This window comes from Perna viridis, chromosome 14, assembly GCF_037379345.1.
Source record: "Perna viridis isolate PV_CMFRI_1.1 ecotype Kerala chromosome 14, ASM3737934v1, whole genome shotgun sequence".
Lineage (NCBI taxonomy): Eukaryota > Metazoa > Mollusca > Bivalvia > Mytilida > Mytilidae > Perna > Perna viridis.
The window spans coordinates 4673283-4689896 of record NC_142458.1 but is presented as its reverse complement, the minus strand read 5'-3'; the positions used below and the strand labels follow the sequence as shown (position 1 = coordinate 4689896).

Below are 16614 nucleotides of genomic sequence, written 5' to 3'. Positions count from 1 at the left end.
ATGTATGTATGTATGTTTTAGTTCGGATCGATTCTTTATGAATTTTTTTCCAGTATGTAATATATTAAGTATTATAGAAATTAGAAGTAAAAAGTGGAATTTATTAGTATGATTATTTCTGTTAAAATTTTACTTTGTGGTTATATTTTATCAACGTGCATATAGAATAATATCATAAAAAATACAATAGTACTACAGGGTAGGGGCACTAGCTTGGTTTGTGTTTTGCGTACTGCAAGTACATATCAACGTAAGAATCTTTTTGAAAAGTTTTGGTGGCCCTGAAAAGGGCCGTTGTATATGATAGTTCAATGAACGAAACTGTTTATTTGGCAGCCTTCTGGGTCTTCTTGGGCAGGAGAACGGCCTGGATGTTTGGCAGTACACCACCCTGGGCAATGGTAACACCGGAAAGGAGTTTGTTCAATTCCTCGTCGTTCCTGATGGCCAATTGGAGATGACGGGGGATGATTCTGCTCTTCTTGTTGTCACGGGCAGCATTACCTGCCAATTCCAATACTTCAGCGGCCAAGTATTCAAGAACGGCGGCGAGGTAGACAGGGGCTCCAGCACCAACTCTCTCAGCATAGTTGCCTTTCCTCAACAGTCTGTGGATACGACCGACTGGGAACTGAAGTCCAGCACGGGACGACCTGCTCTTGGCCTTAGATTTAGCTTTTCCACCTTTACCACGTCCTGACATTGTGTTATGACTTGTTCGAATTCAAACAAAAATAATAACACACGTTTTGGCCAAGTTTCCCTTTTATACGACGAAACGGATTGAACAAGCGCACAAAATATGAACCAATCAGTGAGATCGTCCTATCGAGAGTAGTAATGGTGTTTTCCGCGAGGTTCGCGTTAAGAAACATATTTCAATCCACTCGTGTTATTTAAATACAAAATTTACTTGTATGACAACAGTATTCACTGAATTATTGTCAGCGAGTAAACATGCCACCAAAAGCAACAGGTTCAAAGGGAGCTAAGAAAGCCGTCACCAAGGCTAAAGCCGCACGGGCTGGAGGTGACAAGAAGAGGAAGAGGAGAAGAAGGGAATCTTACGGAATTTACATCTACAAAGTTCTCCGTCAAGTTCACCCAGATACTGGTGTCTCCTCCAAAGCTATGTCCATCATGAACAGCTTCGTCAACGATATCTTCGAGAGAATCGCCGCTGAAGCTTCACGTCTGGCTCACTACAACAAGAGATCAACCATCACATCTCGGGAGATCCAGACTGCTGTCCGTCTCCTCTTGCCAGGAGAATTGGCCAAACACGCTGTCAGCGAAGGCACCAAAGCTGTCACCAAATACACCAGCAGCAAGTAGACTAGCAGTAGCAGTCTAATATTAACGGCCCTTTTCAGGGCCACCAAAATATTTCAAAAAGATTCTTATGTTGATATGTTATAACAGTAGCACATACCTCAACTTACCCGTTTTACTACAGAAAATATTGACATATTCCCGTGTACTATAAACATTATAACATTGAAACACCACCCCCCCCAAAAAAAAAAAAAATCACACTTTATGTTGTCATATACCAATACAAAGAAAAATAACACTTTAGTTAGTATCAATATTATAACGTTGTCTTATAAGGCACCAATTACAAACTAAATCTGCAGTACGATTATTATCGTAGTACTCAAATTCCTGACAGTAAATATAATGTTAGTTTGATCATTGTAGAGATGTCTTTCATAAATATACCATAATGTGAACTTTCGTTAATTTGGTGTTTTGGGTTGTGCATATAAGTATTTATTGTGAGAATTTATTTTTTTATTTTTGGTGGGTAAAAAAAGAAAAGGGAGGGGGGGGGAGCTTTTATAGATACGTATATTTTATACATTTGTACTTAAATTTTGGCAACTACATGTAACATATCATATATAAGAATCTTTTTGAAGGATTTTGGTGGCCCTGAAAAGGGCCGTTATTGTATGTTCTGTAGGAAGCTGTTTAACCTCCGAATCCGTAAAGGGTACGTCCTTGTCTCTTCAGAGCGTAGACAACGTCCATAGCTGTGACGGTCTTCCTCTTGGCGTGCTCAGTGTATGTGACTGCATCTCGGATAACATTTTCCAAGAAAACTTTCAACACACCACGGGTCTCTTCGTAGATAAGTCCAGAGATACGCTTGACACCACCTCTTCGTGCAAGACGACGGATAGCTGGTTTTGTGATACCCTGGATGTTATCACGCAACACCTTCCTGTGACGCTTAGCGCCTCCCTTTCCAAGTCCTTTACCTCCTTTACCACGTCCAGACATGTTGACTTACTGAGTGAAATTGATCAGTAGAATGGCAAGTGGACGGCAAAAAAATCGACTATAAACAAATAACGCGACCGTGATAGAAAGCTACCTTGATTTTACAAAGCTAAGCGACCATTGGTTAATACTATAACAAATAATCTTTGGTTAATCGGAGGGAAAATAATGTAAACAAACAAAAAAAGGGGGGAATACAATGTAAAACAAAGAATATTTTTCAAAAATGCTGATTACAAATTATGATGATTATACACTCAAAATTGTGAAAAAAAGTATTTTTTAAAAACTAATGAATGCTCTCTTTTTTATTTGAAAATGAATTGCAAGTTGTAATACGTGGCTGTATAATAGTAAATGTTCTTTATAAATTGAGTTTAACTTTAGTTCCAATTTTAAACACATAGATACAGAGGTGCACATGATGTGGAATTACTCTGAACGAATAGAAGATATGCAAATAATTGTAATCATGAAATATTTATAAGTCTGCAAGCTGAATTGCCATATTTTATAAGAAGGGGTTGTCCTTGATCAGCTTTAACAGACTGAAATGTTCTAAGCAAATAAATGTCCAAGTAAACCCTTGTCATATGGAAGAAATATATCTGTCTTATTAAATAAGAGCCGATATAATTTTTGCATCTTGCACACACAGCATATAAAGCTTCTCAGTTCTGTTTATTTTGAAAGTTCATTCATCCATTTCTTAGATTTAGTTCAAGTTTTGAGACAATTTGAGTTTGGGACTTTCGTCCTTTGCAAAAGTCCGTTACAAGTCTTATTTTAAGTGGCAATTTCAACCGTTAAGCCTGTCTGACAAATTTAATGAGCTATTGTGCCAAGACTTGAACTATATCATATACTCTATGCTCAAATTCTGGGTAACTAGGTATTTGTTGGACAGATTACACATTATGATATATATATCTTTGGCAGGTCTGAACACTAAGAAAGAAAAAAAAAATCAAGTTTTTAATCATCATTTGCTATACATAATTCATTTCTTTCAATTGTTTACATTTGTGGGTATGCATCATATATGACATTGTGCTCAAATAAGTTTCCATACTTATGTGACATTTGGTTGAGTGTATTATGAAGAGCCCAAAAAAAAAACATGTTTGTTATTATTTGTGCCAATGTGTAGTACAGTAAACATTCAAATATCTGAAGGATGATCAAGTAAGAACTGGGATTAAAATATCAAACATTATGAAATGATAGGATATGATATGATATGATTTTGGCTTATGTTTGGGACTGTATGCTCCTCCATCCTGCCAATACCAATATTTCATCACAAAAATAAGGAGTTTCGACTAATATAACATTTGAGAGCATGGTATTCAAACATGGTACTTGGAGTAGTATTCTGCCACTTCAACAGAAATGTATAGTGTGATTTGTAATCATGCAAATAATTTTTTTTTGTACAAATTTACAAATGGCCAATTAAATATTTGGATCATAACTAGCTTTTAGGAAGGGTGTATTGCATGTACATGATTTTTTTTCAATTGAAGCATTTGCTGTTTAAGTAAGAGTAAATATGCTACACACACACTATGAACTGTGTATAGTGTTAGGTCTTAGGAGATAAATGATATTAATACCATTGTTTAACAAGTTGTAAAGATATATGGAGTGAGCAATGTTCAGAACTTCTAAAAAAAGTTCATACACATATATACATGTTTGTAGTGTGTAATAGTTGACATGTGTTTATTTTAAGGGGAGAATTTGAAGCAAAACACATAAATAACTTTACATGCACAATTGTGATCTACCAAAAGCTCACATTTACTTGAGGATAGTAAAATGAAATGGGAATAATATAACTATTTAGGCCATATTTGTGTATTGCAGTTTCTTAAATTGGTATATGTGTATTTTATCAATATTACTTATGTTTTCGCAAGTAGTCATACTTGCCATTTCAATACTTATTAATATTAATCGTATGCGATTTTTTTTTATACATTTTGTATTAAAAAAAAAAGAAAATTATTACAAGTCAATTCATTTGGATAAAAGGGGGGGGCTATCTTCAATTAGTTCTGACTGTGCAGAATAATACATATAACATAAATATAAGAATCTTTTTGAAATATTTAGGTGGCCCTTAAAAGGGCCGTTTTTGATATGTGAAAATTCACATTTTAGGCACGTTCTCCACGGATTCTTCGGGCCAGTTGGATGTCCTTTGGCATGATGGTGACTCTCTTGGCGTGGATGGCACACAAGTTGGTGTCTTCGAAAAGACCGACCAAGTAGGCTTCGCTAGCTTCTTGAAGAGCCATGACAGCAGAGCTCTGGAATCTGAGATCAGTCTTGAAGTCCTGGGCGATTTCTCTGACTAATCTCTGGAATGGGAGTTTTCTGATGAGGAGCTCAGTGCTCTTCTGGTATCTTCTGATTTCTCTCAGAGCAACAGTTCCTGGCCTGTATCTGTGAGGTTTCTTGACTCCACCTGTGGCAGGTGCGCTCTTACGAGCAGCCTTGGTGGCAAGTTGTTTTCTTGGAGCTTTTCCTCCGGTGGATTTACGTGCGGTCTGCTTTGTACGAGCCATTACGAACGATGTATGATTTCAACAATCTTAGACTGTGATACCCGAAATCCCGTAATAGGTCTAATTTTGTTAACCCGCAAATTTGAAAAGTTAAGAATTATTGGTTACGCAGAATAATAAAAGGCATTGTGATTGGTTGCGATTCAGGCATTTTCATTGGACAAAAGAAATAAAAATTTCAATCCACAATTTTTGTCTGGTGGTAGAGCTTTGGTAGTGATATGTCAAAGAATAACAAAAATAATTATTGCTATTAATTTTATTGTAAAAACAAAAGCAAAAAATTACCAAAAAAAAAAAAAAGAATACAAATGTCATCAACATCAGGACACATGTAAATTTTATTCAGAATTACAGTGACATGTATGTTGAGCTCCAGTTGAAAAAAAAAAAAAAACAAAATCTATCAAAAAATAAAAGGAAAATGTGTACTGTAACGTTTTTTTTATATTTATATTTTTAAAGTATAAATTAATACTATACTAAAATAAGAGGAAAATAAATATTAAATATTTCGAAAGATGTGATCTAACTTAATACTTTGTAAGAAGTTTATGCATCTTGTATTTAAAATATTCTAACGCACAACAATGATAAAAGGAGTGAAAGACCAAAAAAAAATCTGATATCAATCAAAAAAAAATTAAACTTTTCTGACCAGACGTAACATGTATGTATGTATGTATGTATGTATGTATGTATGTATGTATGTTTTAGTTCGGATCGATTCTTTATGAATTTTTTTCCAGTATGTAATATATTAAGTATTATAGAAATTAGAAGTAAAAAGTGGAATTTATTAGTATGATTATTTCTGTTAAAATTTTACTTTGTGGTTATATTTTATCAACGTGCATATAGAATAATATCATAAAAAATACAATAGTACTACAGGGTAGGGGCACTAGCTTGGTTTGTGTTTTGCGTACTGCAAGTACATATCAACGTAAGAATCTTTTTGAAAAGTTTTGGTGGCCCTGAAAAGGGCCGTTGTATATGATAGTTCAATGAACGAAACTGTTTATTTGGCAGCCTTCTGGGTCTTCTTGGGCAGGAGAACGGCCTGGATGTTTGGCAGTACACCACCCTGGGCAATGGTAACACCGGAAAGGAGTTTGTTCAATTCCTCGTCGTTCCTGATGGCCAATTGGAGATGACGGGGGATGATTCTGCTCTTCTTGTTGTCACGGGCAGCATTACCTGCCAATTCCAATACTTCAGCGGCCAAGTATTCAAGAACGGCGGCGAGGTAGACAGGGGCTCCAGCACCAACTCTCTCAGCATAGTTGCCTTTCCTCAACAGTCTGTGGATACGACCGACTGGGAACTGAAGTCCAGCACGGGACGACCTGCTCTTGGCCTTAGATTTAGCTTTTCCACCTTTACCACGTCCTGACATTGTGTTATGACTTGTTCGAATTCAAACAAAAATAATAACACACGTTTTGGCCAAGTTTCCCTTTTATACGACGAAACGGATTGAACAAGCGCACAAAATATGAACCAATCAGTGAGATCGTCCTATCGAGAGTAGTAATGGTGTTTTCCGCGAGGTTCGCGTTAAGAAACATATTTCAATCCACTCGTGTTATTTAAATACAAAATTTACTTGTATGACAACAGTATTCACTGAATTATTGTCAGCGAGTAAACATGCCACCAAAAGCAACAGGTTCAAAGGGAGCTAAGAAAGCCGTCACCAAGGCTAAAGCCGCACGGGCTGGAGGTGACAAGAAGAGGAAGAGGAGAAGAAGGGAATCTTACGGAATTTACATCTACAAAGTTCTCCGTCAAGTTCACCCAGATACTGGTGTCTCCTCCAAAGCTATGTCCATCATGAACAGCTTCGTCAACGATATCTTCGAGAGAATCGCCGCTGAAGCTTCACGTCTGGCTCACTACAACAAGAGATCAACCATCACATCTCGGGAGATCCAGACTGCTGTCCGTCTCCTCTTGCCAGGAGAATTGGCCAAACACGCTGTCAGCGAAGGCACCAAAGCTGTCACCAAATACACCAGCAGCAAGTAGACTAGCAGTAGCAGTCTAATATTAACGGCCCTTTTCAGGGCCACCAAAATATTTCAAAAAGATTCTTATGTTGATATGTTATAACAGTAGCACATACCTCAACTTACCCGTTTTACTACAGAAAATATTGACATATTCCCGTGTACTATAAACATTATAACATTGAAACACCACCCCCCCCAAAAAAAAAAAAAATCACACTTTATGTTGTCATATACCAATACAAAGAAAAATAACACTTTAGTTAGTATCAATATTATAACGTTGTCTTATAAGGCACCAATTACAAACTAAATCTGCAGTACGATTATTATCGTAGTACTCAAATTCCTGACAGTAAATATAATGTTAGTTTGATCATTGTAGAGATGTCTTTCATAAATATACCATAATGTGAACTTTCGTTAATTTGGTGTTTTGGGTTGTGCATATAAGTATTTATTGTGAGAATTTATTTTTTTATTTTTGGTGGGTAAAAAAAGAAAAGGGAGGGGGGGGGAGCTTTTATAGATACGTATATTTTATACATTTGTACTTAAATTTTGGCAACTACATGTAACATATCATATATAAGAATCTTTTTGAAGGATTTTGGTGGCCCTGAAAAGGGCCGTTATTGTATGTTCTGTAGGAAGCTGTTTAACCTCCGAATCCGTAAAGGGTACGTCCTTGTCTCTTCAGAGCGTAGACAACGTCCATAGCTGTGACGGTCTTCCTCTTGGCGTGCTCAGTGTATGTGACTGCATCTCGGATAACATTTTCCAAGAAAACTTTCAACACACCACGGGTCTCTTCGTAGATAAGTCCAGAGATACGCTTGACACCACCTCTTCGTGCAAGACGACGGATAGCTGGTTTTGTGATACCCTGGATGTTATCACGCAACACCTTCCTGTGACGCTTAGCGCCTCCCTTTCCAAGTCCTTTACCTCCTTTACCACGTCCAGACATGTTGACTTACTGAGTGAAATTGATCAGTAGAATGGCAAGTGGACGGCAAAAAAATCGACTATAAACAAATAACGCGACCGTGATAGAAAGCTACCTTGATTTTACAAAGCTAAGCGACCATTGGTTAATACTATAACAAATAATCTTTGGTTAATCGGAGGGAAAATAATGTAAACAAACAAAAAAAGGGGGGAATACAATGTAAAACAAAGAATATTTTTCAAAAATGCTGATTACAAATTATGATGATTATACACTCAAAATTGTGAAAAAAAGTATTTTTTAAAAACTAATGAATGCTCTCTTTTTTATTTGAAAATGAATTGCAAGTTGTAATACGTGGCTGTATAATAGTAAATGTTCTTTATAAATTGAGTTTAACTTTAGTTCCAATTTTAAACACATAGATACAGAGGTGCACATGATGTGGAATTACTCTGAACGAATAGAAGATATGCAAATAATTGTAATCATGAAATATTTATAAGTCTGCAAGCTGAATTGCCATATTTTATAAGAAGGGGTTGTCCTTGATCAGCTTTAACAGACTGAAATGTTCTAAGCAAATAAATGTCCAAGTAAACCCTTGTCATATGGAAGAAATATATCTGTCTTATTAAATAAGAGCCGATATAATTTTTGCATCTTGCACACACAGCATATAAAGCTTCTCAGTTCTGTTTATTTTGAAAGTTCATTCATCCATTTCTTAGATTTAGTTCAAGTTTTGAGACAATTTGAGTTTGGGACTTTCGTCCTTTGCAAAAGTCCGTTACAAGTCTTATTTTAAGTGGCAATTTCAACCGTTAAGCCTGTCTGACAAATTTAATGAGCTATTGTGCCAAGACTTGAACTATATCATATACTCTATGCTCAAATTCTGGGTAACTAGGTATTTGTTGGACAGATTACACATTATGATATATATATCTTTGGCAGGTCTGAACACTAAGAAAGAAAAAAAAAATCAAGTTTTTAATCATCATTTGCTATACATAATTCATTTCTTTCAATTGTTTACATTTGTGGGTATGCATCATATATGACATTGTGCTCAAATAAGTTTCCATACTTATGTGACATTTGGTTGAGTGTATTATGAAGAGCCCAAAAAAAAAACATGTTTGTTATTATTTGTGCCAATGTGTAGTACAGTAAACATTCAAATATCTGAAGGATGATCAAGTAAGAACTGGGATTAAAATATCAAACATTATGAAATGATAGGATATGATATGATATGATTTTGGCTTATGTTTGGGACTGTATGCTCCTCCATCCTGCCAATACCAATATTTCATCACAAAAATAAGGAGTTTCGACTAATATAACATTTGAGAGCATGGTATTCAAACATGGTACTTGGAGTAGTATTCTGCCACTTCAACAGAAATGTATAGTGTGATTTGTAATCATGCAAATAATTTTTTTTTGTACAAATTTACAAATGGCCAATTAAATATTTGGATCATAACTAGCTTTTAGGAAGGGTGTATTGCATGTACATGATTTTTTTTCAATTGAAGCATTTGCTGTTTAAGTAAGAGTAAATATGCTACACACACACTATGAACTGTGTATAGTGTTAGGTCTTAGGAGATAAATGATATTAATACCATTGTTTAACAAGTTGTAAAGATATATGGAGTGAGCAATGTTCAGAACTTCTAAAAAAAGTTCATACACATATATACATGTTTGTAGTGTGTAATAGTTGACATGTGTTTATTTTAAGGGGAGAATTTGAAGCAAAACACATAAATAACTTTACATGCACAATTGTGATCTACCAAAAGCTCACATTTACTTGAGGATAGTAAAATGAAATGGGAATAATATAACTATTTAGGCCATATTTGTGTATTGCAGTTTCTTAAATTGGTATATGTGTATTTTATCAATATTACTTATGTTTTCGCAAGTAGTCATACTTGCCATTTCAATACTTATTAATATTAATCGTATGCGATTTTTTTTTATACATTTTGTATTAAAAAAAAAAGAAAATTATTACAAGTCAATTCATTTGGATAAAAGGGGGGGGGGCTATCTTCAATTAGTTCTGACTGTGCAGAATAATACATATAACATAAATATAAGAATCTTTTTGAAATATTTAGGTGGCCCTTAAAAGGGCCGTTTTTGATATGTGAAAATTCACATTTTAGGCACGTTCTCCACGGATTCTTCGGGCCAGTTGGATGTCCTTTGGCATGATGGTGACTCTCTTGGCGTGGATGGCACACAAGTTGGTGTCTTCGAAAAGACCGACCAAGTAGGCTTCGCTAGCTTCTTGAAGAGCCATGACAGCAGAGCTCTGGAATCTGAGATCAGTCTTGAAGTCCTGGGCGATTTCTCTGACTAATCTCTGGAATGGGAGTTTTCTGATGAGGAGCTCAGTGCTCTTCTGGTATCTTCTGATTTCTCTCAGAGCAACAGTTCCTGGCCTGTATCTGTGAGGTTTCTTGACTCCACCTGTGGCAGGTGCGCTCTTACGAGCAGCCTTGGTGGCAAGTTGTTTTCTTGGAGCTTTTCCTCCGGTGGATTTACGTGCGGTCTGCTTTGTACGAGCCATTACGAACGATGTATGATTTCAACAATCTTAGACTGTGATACCCGAAATCCCGTAATAGGTCTAATTTTGTTAACCCGCAAATTTGAAAAGTTAAGAATTATTGGTTACGCAGAATAATAAAAGGCATTGTGATTGGTTGCGATTCAGGCATTTTCATTGGACAAAAGAAATAAAAATTTCAATCCACAATTTTTGTCTGGTGGTAGAGCTTTGGTAGTGATATGTCAAAGAATAACAAAAATAATTATTGCTATTAATTTTATTGTAAAAACAAAAGCAAAAAATTACCAAAAAAAAAAAAAAGAATACAAATGTCATCAACATCAGGACACATGTAAATTTTATTCAGAATTACAGTGACATGTATGTTGAGCTCCAGTTGAAAAAAAAAAAAAAACAAAATCTATCAAAAAATAAAAGGAAAATGTGTACTGTAACGTTTTTTTTATATTTATATTTTTAAAGTATAAATTAATACTATACTAAAATAAGAGGAAAATAAATATTAAATATTTCGAAAGATGTGATCTAACTTAATACTTTGTAAGAAGTTTATGCATCTTGTATTTAAAATATTCTAACGCACAACAATGATAAAAGGAGTGAAAGACCAAAAAAAAATCTGATATCAATCAAAAAAAAATTAAACTTTTCTGACCAGACGTAACATGTATGTATGTATGTATGTATGTATGTATGTATGTATGTATGTTTTAGTTCGGATCGATTCTTTATGAATTTTTTTCCAGTATGTAATATATTAAGTATTATAGAAATTAGAAGTAAAAAGTGGAATTTATTAGTATGATTATTTCTGTTAAAATTTTACTTTGTGGTTATATTTTATCAACGTGCATATAGAATAATATCATAAAAAATACAATAGTACTACAGGGTAGGGGCACTAGCTTGGTTTGTGTTTTGCGTACTGCAAGTACATATCAACGTAAGAATCTTTTTGAAAAGTTTTGGTGGCCCTGAAAAGGGCCGTTGTATATGATAGTTCAATGAACGAAACTGTTTATTTGGCAGCCTTCTGGGTCTTCTTGGGCAGGAGAACGGCCTGGATGTTTGGCAGTACACCACCCTGGGCAATGGTAACACCGGAAAGGAGTTTGTTCAATTCCTCGTCGTTCCTGATGGCCAATTGGAGATGACGGGGGATGATTCTGCTCTTCTTGTTGTCACGGGCAGCATTACCTGCCAATTCCAATACTTCAGCGGCCAAGTATTCAAGAACGGCGGCGAGGTAGACAGGGGCTCCAGCACCAACTCTCTCAGCATAGTTGCCTTTCCTCAACAGTCTGTGGATACGACCGACTGGGAACTGAAGTCCAGCACGGGACGACCTGCTCTTGGCCTTAGATTTAGCTTTTCCACCTTTACCACGTCCTGACATTGTGTTATGACTTGTTCGAATTCAAACAAAAATAATAACACACGTTTTGGCCAAGTTTCCCTTTTATACGACGAAACGGATTGAACAAGCGCACAAAATATGAACCAATCAGTGAGATCGTCCTATCGAGAGTAGTAATGGTGTTTTCCGCGAGGTTCGCGTTAAGAAACATATTTCAATCCACTCGTGTTATTTAAATACAAAATTTACTTGTATGACAACAGTATTCACTGAATTATTGTCAGCGAGTAAACATGCCACCAAAAGCAACAGGTTCAAAGGGAGCTAAGAAAGCCGTCACCAAGGCTAAAGCCGCACGGGCTGGAGGTGACAAGAAGAGGAAGAGGAGAAGAAGGGAATCTTACGGAATTTACATCTACAAAGTTCTCCGTCAAGTTCACCCAGATACTGGTGTCTCCTCCAAAGCTATGTCCATCATGAACAGCTTCGTCAACGATATCTTCGAGAGAATCGCCGCTGAAGCTTCACGTCTGGCTCACTACAACAAGAGATCAACCATCACATCTCGGGAGATCCAGACTGCTGTCCGTCTCCTCTTGCCAGGAGAATTGGCCAAACACGCTGTCAGCGAAGGCACCAAAGCTGTCACCAAATACACCAGCAGCAAGTAGACTAGCAGTAGCAGTCTAATATTAACGGCCCTTTTCAGGGCCACCAAAATATTTCAAAAAGATTCTTATGTTGATATGTTATAACAGTAGCACATACCTCAACTTACCCGTTTTACTACAGAAAATATTGACATATTCCCGTGTACTATAAACATTATAACATTGAAACACCACCCCCCCCAAAAAAAAAAAAAATCACACTTTATGTTGTCATATACCAATACAAAGAAAAATAACACTTTAGTTAGTATCAATATTATAACGTTGTCTTATAAGGCACCAATTACAAACTAAATCTGCAGTACGATTATTATCGTAGTACTCAAATTCCTGACAGTAAATATAATGTTAGTTTGATCATTGTAGAGATGTCTTTCATAAATATACCATAATGTGAACTTTCGTTAATTTGGTGTTTTGGGTTGTGCATATAAGTATTTATTGTGAGAATTTATTTTTTTATTTTTGGTGGGTAAAAAAAGAAAAGGGAGGGGGGGGGAGCTTTTATAGATACGTATATTTTATACATTTGTACTTAAATTTTGGCAACTACATGTAACATATCATATATAAGAATCTTTTTGAAGGATTTTGGTGGCCCTGAAAAGGGCCGTTATTGTATGTTCTGTAGGAAGCTGTTTAACCTCCGAATCCGTAAAGGGTACGTCCTTGTCTCTTCAGAGCGTAGACAACGTCCATAGCTGTGACGGTCTTCCTCTTGGCGTGCTCAGTGTATGTGACTGCATCTCGGATAACATTTTCCAAGAAAACTTTCAACACACCACGGGTCTCTTCGTAGATAAGTCCAGAGATACGCTTGACACCACCTCTTCGTGCAAGACGACGGATAGCTGGTTTTGTGATACCCTGGATGTTATCACGCAACACCTTCCTGTGACGCTTAGCGCCTCCCTTTCCAAGTCCTTTGCCTCCTTTACCACGTCCAGACATGTTGACTTACTGAGTGAAATTGATCAGTAGAATGGCAAGTGGACGGCAAAAAAATCGACTATAAACAAATAACGCGACCGTGATAGAAAGCTACCTTGATTTTACAAAGCTAAGCGACCATTGGTTAATACTATAACAAATAATCTTTGGTTAATCGGAGGGAAAATAATGTAAACAAACAAAAAAAGGGGGGAATACAATGTAAAACAAAGAATATTTTTCAAAAATGCTGATTACAAATTATGATGATTATACACTCAAAATTGTGAAAAAAAGTATTTTTTAAAAACTAATGAATGCTCTCTTTTTTATTTGAAAATGAATTGCAAGTTGTAATACGTGGCTGTATAATAGTAAATGTTCTTTATAAATTGAGTTTAACTTTAGTTCCAATTTTAAACACATAGATACAGAGGTGCACATGATGTGGAATTACTCTGAACGAATAGAAGATATGCAAATAATTGTAATCATGAAATATTTATAAGTCTGCAAGCTGAATTGCCATATTTTATAAGAAGGGGTTGTCCTTGATCAGCTTTAACAGACTGAAATGTTCTAAGCAAATAAATGTCCAAGTAAACCCTTGTCATATGGAAGAAATATATCTGTCTTATTAAATAAGAGCCGATATAATTTTTGCATCTTGCACACACAGCATATAAAGCTTCTCAGTTCTGTTTATTTTGAAAGTTCATTCATCCATTTCTTAGATTTAGTTCAAGTTTTGAGACAATTTGAGTTTGGGACTTTCGTCCTTTGCAAAAGTCCGTTACAAGTCTTATTTTAAGTGGCAATTTCAACCGTTAAGCCTGTCTGACAAATTTAATGAGCTATTGTGCCAAGACTTGAACTATATCATATACTCTATGCTCAAATTCTGGGTAACTAGGTATTTGTTGGACAGATTACACATTATGATATATATATCTTTGGCAGGTCTGAACACTAAGAAAGAAAAAAAAAATCAAGTTTTTAATCATCATTTGCTATACATAATTCATTTCTTTCAATTGTTTACATTTGTGGGTATGCATCATATATGACATTGTGCTCAAATAAGTTTCCATACTTATGTGACATTTGGTTGAGTGTATTATGAAGAGCCCAAAAAAAAAACATGTTTGTTATTATTTGTGCCAATGTGTAGTACAGTAAACATTCAAATATCTGAAGGATGATCAAGTAAGAACTGGGATTAAAATATCAAACATTATGAAATGATAGGATATGATATGATATGATTTTGGCTTATGTTTGGGACTGTATGCTCCTCCATCCTGCCAATACCAATATTTCATCACAAAAATAAGGAGTTTCGACTAATATAACATTTGAGAGCATGGTATTCAAACATGGTACTTGGAGTAGTATTCTGCCACTTCAACAGAAATGTATAGTGTGATTTGTAATCATGCAAATAATTTTTTTTTGTACAAATTTACAAATGGCCAATTAAATATTTGGATCATAACTAGCTTTTAGGAAGGGTGTATTGCATGTACATGATTTTTTTTCAATTGAAGCATTTGCTGTTTAAGTAAGAGTAAATATGCTACACACACACTATGAACTGTGTATAGTGTTAGGTCTTAGGAGATAAATGATATTAATACCATTGTTTAACAAGTTGTAAAGATATATGGAGTGAGCAATGTTCAGAACTTCTAAAAAAAGTTCATACACATATATACATGTTTGTAGTGTGTAATAGTTGACATGTGTTTATTTTAAGGGGAGAATTTGAAGCAAAACACATAAATAACTTTACATGCACAATTGTGATCTACCAAAAGCTCACATTTACTTGAGGATAGTAAAATGAAATGGGAATAATATAACTATTTAGGCCATATTTGTGTATTGCAGTTTCTTAAATTGGTATATGTGTATTTTATCAATATTACTTATGTTTTCGCAAGTAGTCATACTTGCCATTTCAATACTTATTAATATTAATCGTATGCGATTTTTTTTTATACATTTTGTATTAAAAAAAAAAGAAAATTATTACAAGTCAATTCATTTGGATAAAAGGGGGGGGGGCTATCTTCAATTAGTTCTGACTGTGCAGAATAATACATATAACATAAATATAAGAATCTTTTTGAAATATTTAGGTGGCCCTTAAAAGGGCCGTTTTTGATATGTGAAAATTCACATTTTAGGCACGTTCTCCACGGATTCTTCGGGCCAGTTGGATGTCCTTTGGCATGATGGTGACTCTCTTGGCGTGGATGGCACACAAGTTGGTGTCTTCGAAAAGACCGACCAAGTAGGCTTCGCTAGCTTCTTGAAGAGCCATGACAGCAGAGCTCTGGAATCTGAGATCAGTCTTGAAGTCCTGGGCGATTTCTCTGACTAATCTCTGGAATGGGAGTTTTCTGATGAGGAGCTCAGTGCTCTTCTGGTATCTTCTGATTTCTCTCAGAGCAACAGTTCCTGGCCTGTATCTGTGAGGTTTCTTGACTCCACCTGTGGCAGGTGCGCTCTTACGAGCAGCCTTGGTGGCAAGTTGTTTTCTTGGAGCTTTTCCTCCGGTGGATTTACGTGCGGTCTGCTTTGTACGAGCCATTACGAACGATGTATGATTTCAACAATCTTAGACTGTGATACCCGAAATCCCGTAATAGGTCTAATTTTGTTAACCCGCAAATTTGAAAAGTTAAGAATTATTGGTTACGCAGAATAATAAAAGGCATTGTGATTGGTTGCGATTCAGGCATTTTCATTGGACAAAAGAAATAAAAATTTCAATCCACAATTTTTGTCTGGTGGTAGAGCTTTGGTAGTGATATGTCAAAGAATAACAAAAATAATTATTGCTATTAATTTTATTGTAAAAACAAAAGCAAAAAATTACCAAAAAAAAAAAAAAGAATACAAATGTCATCAACATCAGGACACATGTAAATTTTATTCAGAATTACAGTGACATGTATGTTGAGCTCCAGTTGAAAAAAAAAAAAAAACAAAATCTATCAAAAAATAAAAGGAAAATGTGTACTGTAACGTTTTTTTTATATTTATATTTTTAAAGTATAAATTAATACTATACTAAAATAAGAGGAAAATAAATATTAAATATTTCGAAAGATGTGATCTAACTTAATACTTTGTAAGAAGTTTATGCATCTTGTATTTAAAATATTCTAACGCACAACAATGATAAAAGGAGTGAAAGACCAAAAAAAAATCTGATATCAATCAAAAAAA

At 35.3% G+C, this 16614-nt stretch overlaps 12 protein-coding genes across 12 annotated transcripts; 3 read left to right on the top strand and 9 right to left on the bottom strand.

Moving 5' to 3' along the window:
• Positions 1 to 133: 133 nt before the first annotated feature.
• LOC148597831 (histone H2A) lies at positions 134 to 819 on the bottom strand. Its single transcript, XM_088560603.1, has one exon. The coding sequence runs from the start codon at positions 701 to 703 to the stop codon at positions 326 to 328; it is 378 nt and encodes a 125-aa protein (XP_088416729.1). The 5' UTR covers positions 704 to 819; the 3' UTR covers positions 134 to 325.
• A 138-nt stretch (positions 820 to 957) lies between these two features.
• Positions 958 to 1335, top strand: LOC148597830 (histone H2B). Its single transcript, XM_088560612.1, has one exon. The coding sequence runs from the start codon at positions 958 to 960 to the stop codon at positions 1333 to 1335; it is 378 nt and encodes a 125-aa protein (XP_088416738.1).
• A 589-nt stretch (positions 1336 to 1924) lies between these two features.
• On the bottom strand, positions 1925 to 2286 carry LOC148597829 (histone H4). The gene has a single exon (XM_088560620.1). It carries the CDS (start codon positions 2284 to 2286, stop codon positions 1975 to 1977), a length of 312 nt encoding a protein of 103 aa, XP_088416746.1. The 3' UTR covers positions 1925 to 1974.
• A 292-nt stretch (positions 2287 to 2578) lies between these two features.
• On the bottom strand, positions 2579 to 5498 carry LOC148597828 (histone H3). The gene has a single exon (XM_088560592.1). The coding sequence runs from the start codon at positions 4857 to 4859 to the stop codon at positions 4449 to 4451; it is 411 nt and encodes a 136-aa protein (XP_088416718.1). The 5' UTR covers positions 4860 to 5498; the 3' UTR covers positions 2579 to 4448.
• A 190-nt stretch (positions 5499 to 5688) lies between these two features.
• Positions 5689 to 6374, bottom strand: LOC148597827 (histone H2A). Its single transcript, XM_088560602.1, has one exon. It carries the CDS (start codon positions 6256 to 6258, stop codon positions 5881 to 5883), a length of 378 nt encoding a protein of 125 aa, XP_088416728.1. The 5' UTR covers positions 6259 to 6374; the 3' UTR covers positions 5689 to 5880.
• Positions 6375 to 6512: 138 nt separating this feature from the next.
• LOC148597826 (histone H2B) lies at positions 6513 to 6890 on the top strand. The gene has a single exon (XM_088560611.1). It carries the CDS (start codon positions 6513 to 6515, stop codon positions 6888 to 6890), a length of 378 nt encoding a protein of 125 aa, XP_088416737.1.
• Positions 6891 to 7479: 589 nt separating this feature from the next.
• LOC148597825 (histone H4) lies at positions 7480 to 7841 on the bottom strand. Its single transcript, XM_088560619.1, has one exon. It carries the CDS (start codon positions 7839 to 7841, stop codon positions 7530 to 7532), a length of 312 nt encoding a protein of 103 aa, XP_088416745.1. The 3' UTR covers positions 7480 to 7529.
• Positions 7842 to 9368: 1527 nt separating this feature from the next.
• LOC148597824 (histone H3) lies at positions 9369 to 11055 on the bottom strand. The gene has a single exon (XM_088560595.1). It carries the CDS (start codon positions 10414 to 10416, stop codon positions 10006 to 10008), a length of 411 nt encoding a protein of 136 aa, XP_088416721.1. The 5' UTR covers positions 10417 to 11055; the 3' UTR covers positions 9369 to 10005.
• A 120-nt stretch (positions 11056 to 11175) lies between these two features.
• Positions 11176 to 11867, bottom strand: LOC148597823 (histone H2A). The gene has a single exon (XM_088560610.1). The coding sequence runs from the start codon at positions 11813 to 11815 to the stop codon at positions 11438 to 11440; it is 378 nt and encodes a 125-aa protein (XP_088416736.1). The 5' UTR covers positions 11816 to 11867; the 3' UTR covers positions 11176 to 11437.
• A 139-nt stretch (positions 11868 to 12006) lies between these two features.
• LOC148597822 (histone H2B) lies at positions 12007 to 12764 on the top strand. Its single transcript, XM_088560616.1, has one exon. It carries the CDS (start codon positions 12070 to 12072, stop codon positions 12445 to 12447), a length of 378 nt encoding a protein of 125 aa, XP_088416742.1. The 5' UTR covers positions 12007 to 12069; the 3' UTR covers positions 12448 to 12764.
• A 272-nt stretch (positions 12765 to 13036) lies between these two features.
• On the bottom strand, positions 13037 to 13686 carry LOC148597821 (histone H4). Its single transcript, XM_088560625.1, has one exon. The coding sequence runs from the start codon at positions 13396 to 13398 to the stop codon at positions 13087 to 13089; it is 312 nt and encodes a 103-aa protein (XP_088416751.1). The 5' UTR covers positions 13399 to 13686; the 3' UTR covers positions 13037 to 13086.
• A 1239-nt stretch (positions 13687 to 14925) lies between these two features.
• LOC148597820 (histone H3) lies at positions 14926 to 16612 on the bottom strand. Its single transcript, XM_088560597.1, has one exon. It carries the CDS (start codon positions 15971 to 15973, stop codon positions 15563 to 15565), a length of 411 nt encoding a protein of 136 aa, XP_088416723.1. The 5' UTR covers positions 15974 to 16612; the 3' UTR covers positions 14926 to 15562.
• Positions 16613 to 16614: the final 2 nt, after the last annotated feature.

Coding starts and splice junctions, on each gene's coding strand:
- LOC148597831 (XM_088560603.1), bottom strand. CDS start 703: ATGTCAGGACGTGGTAAAGGTGGAAAAGCTAAATCTAAGGCCAAGAGC.
- LOC148597830 (XM_088560612.1), top strand. CDS start 958: ATGCCACCAAAAGCAACAGGTTCAAAGGGAGCTAAGAAAGCCGTCACC.
- LOC148597829 (XM_088560620.1), bottom strand. CDS start 2,286: ATGTCTGGACGTGGTAAAGGAGGTAAAGGACTTGGAAAGGGAGGCGCT.
- LOC148597828 (XM_088560592.1), bottom strand. CDS start 4,859: ATGGCTCGTACAAAGCAGACCGCACGTAAATCCACCGGAGGAAAAGCT.
- LOC148597827 (XM_088560602.1), bottom strand. CDS start 6,258: ATGTCAGGACGTGGTAAAGGTGGAAAAGCTAAATCTAAGGCCAAGAGC.
- LOC148597826 (XM_088560611.1), top strand. CDS start 6,513: ATGCCACCAAAAGCAACAGGTTCAAAGGGAGCTAAGAAAGCCGTCACC.
- LOC148597825 (XM_088560619.1), bottom strand. CDS start 7,841: ATGTCTGGACGTGGTAAAGGAGGTAAAGGACTTGGAAAGGGAGGCGCT.
- LOC148597824 (XM_088560595.1), bottom strand. CDS start 10,416: ATGGCTCGTACAAAGCAGACCGCACGTAAATCCACCGGAGGAAAAGCT.
- LOC148597823 (XM_088560610.1), bottom strand. CDS start 11,815: ATGTCAGGACGTGGTAAAGGTGGAAAAGCTAAATCTAAGGCCAAGAGC.
- LOC148597822 (XM_088560616.1), top strand. CDS start 12,070: ATGCCACCAAAAGCAACAGGTTCAAAGGGAGCTAAGAAAGCCGTCACC.
- LOC148597821 (XM_088560625.1), bottom strand. CDS start 13,398: ATGTCTGGACGTGGTAAAGGAGGCAAAGGACTTGGAAAGGGAGGCGCT.
- LOC148597820 (XM_088560597.1), bottom strand. CDS start 15,973: ATGGCTCGTACAAAGCAGACCGCACGTAAATCCACCGGAGGAAAAGCT.